Source organism: Oncorhynchus gorbuscha, linkage group LG19, assembly GCF_021184085.1.
Source record: "Oncorhynchus gorbuscha isolate QuinsamMale2020 ecotype Even-year linkage group LG19, OgorEven_v1.0, whole genome shotgun sequence".
NCBI classification, from domain to species: Eukaryota; Metazoa; Chordata; class Actinopteri; order Salmoniformes; family Salmonidae; genus Oncorhynchus; species Oncorhynchus gorbuscha.
Window position 1 is genome coordinate 75,364,449 of NC_060191.1, and position 7,823 is coordinate 75,372,271.

At 41.5% G+C, this 7,823-nt stretch overlaps 1 protein-coding gene across 1 annotated transcript in view; it reads right to left on the reverse strand.

The window, feature by feature from the left end:
- ryr1b (ryanodine receptor 1b (skeletal)) overlaps positions 1 to 7,823 on the reverse strand; it is a 229,908-nt gene that overhangs the window by 99,199 nt on the left and 122,886 nt on the right. Inside the window, exons 59-63 of the mRNA XM_046316567.1 lie at positions 7,714 to 7,823; positions 7,264 to 7,313; positions 5,542 to 5,602; positions 2,367 to 2,493; positions 1,516 to 1,624 (exon numbers count right to left, since the gene is read on the reverse strand). The exon at positions 7,714 to 7,823 is cut by the window's right edge and continues 12 nt beyond it. Coding sequence (XP_046172523.1) covers positions 1,516 to 1,624; positions 2,367 to 2,493; positions 5,542 to 5,602; positions 7,264 to 7,313; positions 7,714 to 7,823 — 457 coding nt within the window. The remainder of the gene's footprint in view (positions 1 to 1,515; positions 1,625 to 2,366; positions 2,494 to 5,541; positions 5,603 to 7,263; positions 7,314 to 7,713) is intronic.

Consider the following 7,823-nt stretch of genomic DNA (forward strand, 5'->3'; position numbering starts at 1 on the left):
CTCTACCATTATGTGGTGATGTAGACTGACCCTCTGTCATTATGTGGTGATGTAGACTGACCCTCTGTCATTATGTGGTGATGTAGACTGACCCTCTATCGTTATGTTAATGTACTGATGTAGACTGACCCTCTGTCATTATGTTAATGTACTGATGTAGACTGACCCTCTATCGTTATGTTAATGTGGTGATGTAGACTGACCCTCTATCGTTATGTGGTGATGTAGACTGACCCTCTATCGTTATGTTAATGTACTGATGTAGACTGACCCTCTGTCATTATGTTAATGTACTGATGTAGACTGACCCTCTGTCATTATGTTAATGTGGTGATGTAGACTGACCCTCTATCGTTATGTGGTGATGTAGACTGACCCTCTGTCATTATGTTAATGTGGTGATGTAGACTGACCCTCTATCATTATGTTAATGTGGTGATGTAGACTGACCCTCTATCATTATGTTAATGTGGTGATGTAGACTGACCCTCTGTCATTATGTTAATGTACTGATGTAGACTGACCCTCTGTCATTATGTTAATGTGGTGATGTAGACTGACCCTCTATCATTATGTTAATGTGGTGATGTAGACTGACCCTCTGTCATTATGTTAATGTACTGATGTAGACTGACCCTCTGTCATTATGTTAATGTACTGATGTAGACTGACCCTCTGTCATTATGTTAATGTGGTGATGTAGACTGACCCTCTATCATTATGTGGTGATGTAGACTGACCCTCTATCGTTATGTTAATGTACTGATGTAGACTGACCCTCTGTCATTATGTGGTGATGTAGACTGACCCTCTGTCATTATGTTAATGTGGTGATGTAGACTGACCCCCTGTCATTATGTAAATGTGGTGATGTAGACTGACCCTCTATCATTATGTTAATGTGGTGATGTAGACTGACCCTCTATCGTTATGTTAATGTGGCGATGTAGACTGACCCTCTGTCATTATGTTAATGTGGTGATGTAGACTGACCCTCTATCGTTATGTGGTGATGTAGACTGACCCTCTGTCATTATGTTAATGTGGTGATGTAGACTGACCCTCTATCGTTATGTGGTGATGTAGACTGACCCTCTATCATTACATTAATGTGGTGATGTAGACTGACCCTCTGTCATTATGTTAATGTGGTGATGTAGACTGACCCTCTATCATTATGTTAATGTGGCGATGTAGACTGACCCTCTGTCATTATGTTAATGTGGTGATGTAGACTGACCCTCTGTCATTATGTTAATGTGGTGATGTAGACTGACCCTCTGTCATTATGTTAATGTGGTGATGTAGACTGACCCTCTATCATTATGTTAATGTGGTGATGTAGACTGACCCTCTATCGTTATGTTAATGTGGTGATGTAGACTGACCCTCTGTCATTATGTTAATGTGGTGATATAGACTGACCCTCTACCATTATGTTAATGTGGTGATGTAGACTGACCCTCTACCGTTATGTTAATGTGGTGAAGCAGTTGAGGAGGTTGGCAGACTCACAGATGACGTCGTCCCCAAACTGGTGCTGGGCGATGTGGTCGAACAGGGTGGTCAGGACAGGGAGCAGGGCGATGGTGGTGTAGTTGATGTTCTGGGACACACCCTTCACCTGCACACGGAGACAAAGAGATAGAGGAATGGGGGGAGGGGAAGAGAGGGAGAGATAGATTGAGAGGGGAGAGAGAAGGAGATGGGTGAGAGAGAGAGATGGAGAGGGGTGAGAGAGAGAGATGGAGAAGAGAGAGAGAAGGAGAGGGGTGAGAGACAGATGGAGAAGAGAGAGAGAGGAGAGGGGAGAGAGATAGATGGAGAAGAGAGAGAGAGAAGGAGAGGGGAGAGAGATAGATGGAGAAGAGAGAGAGAGGAGAGGGGAGAGAGAGGAGAGAGGGAGAGAGAAGGAGGGAGGAGAGAGAGAGAAGGAGAGGGGTGGGTGAGAGATGGAAGGAGAAGAGAAAGAGAAGGAGAGGGGAGAGAGAGAAGGAGATGGGAGAGAGAGAGAAGGAGAGAGGAGAGAGAGACGGGGGAGAGAGAACGAGAGAGGAGAGAGGAGAGAGAGAGGGGGAGAGAGAAGGAGGGAGGAGAGAGAGAGAATGAGAGAGGAGAGAGAGGGGGAGAGAGAAGGAGGGAGGAGAGAGAGAGAAGGAGAGAGGAGAGAGAGAGGGGGGAGAGAGAAGGAGAGAGGAGAGAGCGAGGGGTGAGAGAGAAGGAGAGAGAGAAGAAGAGAGGAGAGAGAGAGGGGAGAGAGAGAGGAGAGAGAGAGGGGAGAGAGAGAAGGAGGGAGGAGGTAACTCAGAAGGGCAGCTGTGAGGAACCACCTGCTGTAGGACTAACGTTACGGTATCATCTCTGACCTGGTTCCTGCTAGAAACCTTGCCCAGCTTCAGATTCTCCACCATCTTCTCTATGTCGTCTGCAGCGCTCTCAAAGAACTGACGCAGTCCTGCCTTCACAATCTCAGGACCTGACTTCATTACCGTCCTGGAGAGAGGGAAAGACAAGGAGAGAGAGATCATTACCATCATGGAGAGAGGGAAAGACAAGGAGAGAAAGAGAGAGAGAGATCATTATGTAAAAACTATACTGTACGTTTGAATAGATACACATTAGAAAATAAAGGAGAGTGTAATATAATATTGTAGTATATGTGAGTTGTATTATAGTATTGTAGTATATGTGAGTTGTATTATAGTATTGTAGTATGTGTGATTGTGTATTATAGTATTGTAGTATGTGTGAGTTGTATTATAGTATTGTAGTATGTGTGAGTTGTATTATAGTATTGTAGTATATGTGAGTTGTATTATAGTATTGTAGTATGTGTGAGTTGTAGTATAGTATTGTAGTATATGTGAGTTGTATTATAGTATTGTAGTATGTGTGAGTTGTATTATAGTATTGTAGTATGTGTGAGTTGTATTATAGTATTGTAGTATATGTGAGTTGTATTATAGTATTGTAGTATGTGTGAGTTGTAGTATAGTATTGTAGTATATGTGAGTTGTATTATAGTATTGTAGTATGTGTGAGTTGTAGTATAGTATTGTAGTATATGTGAGTTGTATTATAGTATTGTAGTATGTGTGAGTTGTATTATAGTATTGTAGTATATGTGAGTTGTATTATAGTAGTGTAGTATGTGTGAGTGTGTATTATAGTATTGTAGTATGTGTGAGTGTGTATTATAGTATTGTAGTATGTGTGAGTTGTATTATAGTATTGTGGTATATGTGAGTTGTATTATAGTGTTGTAGTATATGTGAGTTGTAAAATATTATTGTAGTATATGTGAGTTGTATTATAATATTGTAGTATATGTGAGTGTGTATTATAGTATTGTAGTATGTGTGATTGTGTATTATAGTATTGTAGTATGTGTGAGTTGTATTATAGTATTGTAGTATATGTGAGTTGTAATATAGTATTGTAGTATATGTGAGTTGTATTATAGTATTGTAGTATGTGTGAGTTGTATTACAGTATTGTAGTATGTGTGAGTTGTATTATAGTATTGTAGTATATGTGAGTTGTAATATAGTATTGTGGTATATGTGAGTTGTATTATATTATTGTAGTATATGTGAGTTGTATTATAGTATTGTAGTATATGTGAGTTGTATTACAGTATTGTAGTATGTGTGAGTTGTATTATAGTATTGTAGTATGTGTGATTGTGTATTATAGTATTGTAGTATGTGTGAGTTGTATTATAGTATTGTAGTATGTGTGAGTTGTATTATAGTATTGTAGTATATGTGAGTTGTATTATAGTATTGTAGTATGTGTGAGTTGTAGTATAGTATTGTAGTATATGTGAGTTGTATTATAGTATTGTAGTATGTGTGAGTTGTATTATAGTATTGTAGTATGTGTGAGTTGTATTATAGTATTGTAGTATATGTGAGTTGTATTATAGTATTGTAGTATGTGTGAGTTGTAGTATAGTATTGTAGTATATGTGAGTTGTATTATAGTATTGTAGTATGTGTGAGTTGTATTATAGTATTGTAGTATGTGTGAGTTGTATTATAGTATTGTAGTATGTATGAGTTGTAGTATAGTATTGTAGTATATGTGAGTTGTAGTATATTATTGAAGTATGTGTGAGTTGTAGTGTAGTATGTGTGAGTGTGTATTATAGTATTGTAGTATGTGTGAGTGTGTATTATAGTATTGTAGTATGTGTGAGTTGTAGTATAGTATTGTAGTATGTGTGAGTTGTAGTATAGTATTGTAGTATATGTGAGTGTGTAGTATAGTATTGTAGTATATGTGAGTTGTATTATAGTATTGTAGTATATGTGAGTGTGTATTATAGTATTGTAGTATGTGTGAGTTGCTATTTACCCACTGGGTCAAACAGCTGCATAACAGGCTGACCACACCTCTCGCGTTGCAAAATACATTTAGAAATCTATGTTATTCAATTACTGCACCCACACTGCTCGCGCACGCCAACGAGCGTCTGCGTTTCCAAGGGCTACAATAGAACTCCTTTCTATTTCTGAGGCAGATCGCGCTGAAAGTCCTGCATCTCCTCATCTCCTCATTGGTTTATAGAAGCAGGTACCCACCGTGCCATCTCCTCATTGGTTCATAGAAGCAGGTACCCACCGTGCCATCTCCTCATTGGTTATACCCATGTGGGTGATTGAAAGACTAAATGTTTTGCCGGTTGTCGTGGTAATACTATGAAAGTGTAGATGCCAATCACCATATAAGTTCAAAGATGAAAAAGCCCGGAAGGAGGAGAGATGACTAGAAACGATTCGGTTGACCGTTTTATGTGTGAATTAATTGTTGGAGTAGAGGACCTGGTGCATTTCAGGTAAAATAACAACTCAATGTTTATATCCCAGGATAAATTACCTTGCAAGTGCAAGCTGTACATGTTCAATGCTTTTCGACCTGTTGTCAAAGTAATTATAATTGGTTCAGAGTTTGTTTTGATATCTTAACCTGCGTTTGGTGAAAGGGGACAAAATAAACATATGCACGAGGGCGCACGCGCGCAGCCGGTTTGGGTTCCGTGTCAGACAAAGACATGGTTCCACAAGTACACTTATTTATACCCTCTGCTGGGCGGAGTCAACTCCTTGCACATCTCGACAGCCAATACATCTCTGTTGCTAGGCAGAAATGTAGGTGGTACCTCTCATTGGTGTAGTCATGGCCCTGCCTCCTATGTGTGTATGTCATAGGACTGTTCGTTCTTGACCTCATCTGACACATCTGGACAGCCAATCGATCTCTGTTGCCAGGCAGAACTTTAACGATGCCTGTTCTTTCTCACTTCATCTGACTGTGACCTCGGCCCACATTCCTCCCTAATTCACTCCCTGTCCTAACTTATCCGTTGACTGAAAACAGACTGCGGCCCTTCTCCTCTCCACAGGATACCTGAGATGTAACGACATCCTGTTCTGACAGAATGTAAACATCCTGCCCTCAGTAGATCTCCCTCAGTCATAGTTGGTGTCCAACGGTGTGTATAATGTGTTGTTGGCGGACGTGTTGAGCGTGTGTTACCTGGCGTCCAGTGATCGTGACAGGATGTGCAGACAATTCACCACCGCGCCAGCATCCGTTCCTGACAACACACAGAGACTCTGTTATCAATCCATCCATCAAGCAACCAATCACTCAACCAACCAACCAATCACTCAACCAACCAACCAATCACTCAACCAACCAATCACTCAACCAACCAACCAATCACTCAACCAACCAACCAATCACTCAACCAACCAACCAATCACTCAACCAACCAACCAATCACTCAACGAACCAACCAATCACTCAACCAACCAACCAATCACTCAACCAAGCAATCAATCACTCAACCAACCCACCAATCACTCAACCAACCAACCAATCACTCAACCAACCAACCAATCACTCAACGAACCAACCAATCACTCAACCAACCAACCAATCACTCAACCAACCAACCAATCACTCAACCAACCAACCAACCACTCAACAAACCAACCAATCACTCAACCAACCAACCAATCACTCAACGAACCAACCAATCACTCAACCAACCAACCAACCAACCAATCACTCAACCAACCAATCAATCACTCAACCAACCAACCAATCAATCAATCAATAATACCTGGCAAATGTAGATAGAAGATAAGTAAATAACAGCTAAACTCATTATAAAAAGGGTCAGTAGAAATAATCACTTGTTATTCTCCGAAAACAACTCAATGGTTGGTATTTCCCACCAGTTTATCCAGATACTAATGAATGACATGTAACTGTGCTGAGACTAGAAGAGTTGAACAGGATGTGTGTGTCATTGTGTTTGGTGGATGAAGTGGACGCAGATAGAGAAGGCACTGCCTCAAGCCAAGCGCTCTAAACAAACCAACCACGCAGCACCTGAGTTAGCTAACCCCAACACCTGTGGAGGTTTGATCGTCACAACCAACACTTACTAACCACTGTGTGTAACCAGAGATGCTGACGGTTACACAACAACAACAACAACAAGAGAGGAGATGCAGCTAGCTAAGGAGAAGAGCAATGCAGAGCAGAAGCACAACTGTGGAGAGAGGTGGAGGTTTAGAGGGAGGCAGATAGAAGGGTTTGAGAGAGGTGGAAGTTTAGAGGGTGTCAAGGGGGAGGCAGATAGAACGACAGAAGGGTTGGAGAGGTGGAAGTTTAGAGGGAGGCAGATAGAAGGGTTGGAGAGGGGTGGAAATTTAGAGGGGGAAGATAGAAAGATAGAAGGGTTGGAGAGAGGTGGAAGTTAGAAGGGTTGGAGAGAGGTGAAGTTTAGAGGGAGGCAGATAGAAGGGTTGGAGAGAGGTGGAAGTTTAGAGGGAGGCAGATAGAAAGATAGAAGGGGTGGTAATGTATGTAAATGTAACATAGAACGGAGAGGGTGTTCTGTTATGATGATTGAACAGGAAGGGGTGAAAGACATTGATCGAGACAGATGGAAAGAGACAGAGATTGGGGTAGAGAGAGAGAGATTGACATAGAGAGATCGCGATAGAGGGATTGAGAGAGAGAAATTGAGAGAGAGAGAGAGAGAGAAAGAAAGAGAGCGATAGAAACAGACACAGACAGACAGAGACAATGAGAGAGACAGAGACAATGAGAGAGACCGAGAGAGATGGATATTGATGTAGAGAGACAGAGAGAGATGAGATTGATGTAGAGAGATGGTAAGAGAGATGAGATTGCGAGGTGACCAACAGGCATCAGTCCACCATGCAGGTTCAGGATCCTTACCAAAGAGAGATACTCTGTGTCTCACCAGAGCTGCCAACTTACAGAAGATACTGAGGGAGGAGGAGGAGTAAGAGGAGGAGTAAGTGGAGGAGGAGGAGAAAAGGAGGAGTGGAGAATGAAAGGAAAGGGAGGGTATGGGAGGATAGGAAGGGAGGACCGGAATGAAAAATAAGTAGGTTATTAAGGTCAAACGGTCCAAGGAAATGAAGTAGATTCCATAAAAGAGGAGAGGAGGAGATATAAGGAGAGGAGGAGATATGAGAGTACAGCAGACAGAGTATAACAAGAAAGGTATTGTGCGAAAGGTTTTAGGCAGATCATTTTTCTTAATGAAAGATCAACGATTCTGAGTTTTTTTTTTAAAGACGTACCATGTGATCTTGCACCTAGAGCCCTGGTACTACGGCATATCTTTGGTATTACTCTCAAAGCATTTGGCGATCAACGTACCTGGCGATCATTTCCTTCTCCTTGTTGGAGGAGTGGCCTCCACTGCCCAGCAACTTGGCAGGTGTGGAGAGGAAGTAGAGGCAGTGGTTCTTAAAGTATTGGTTAACCAG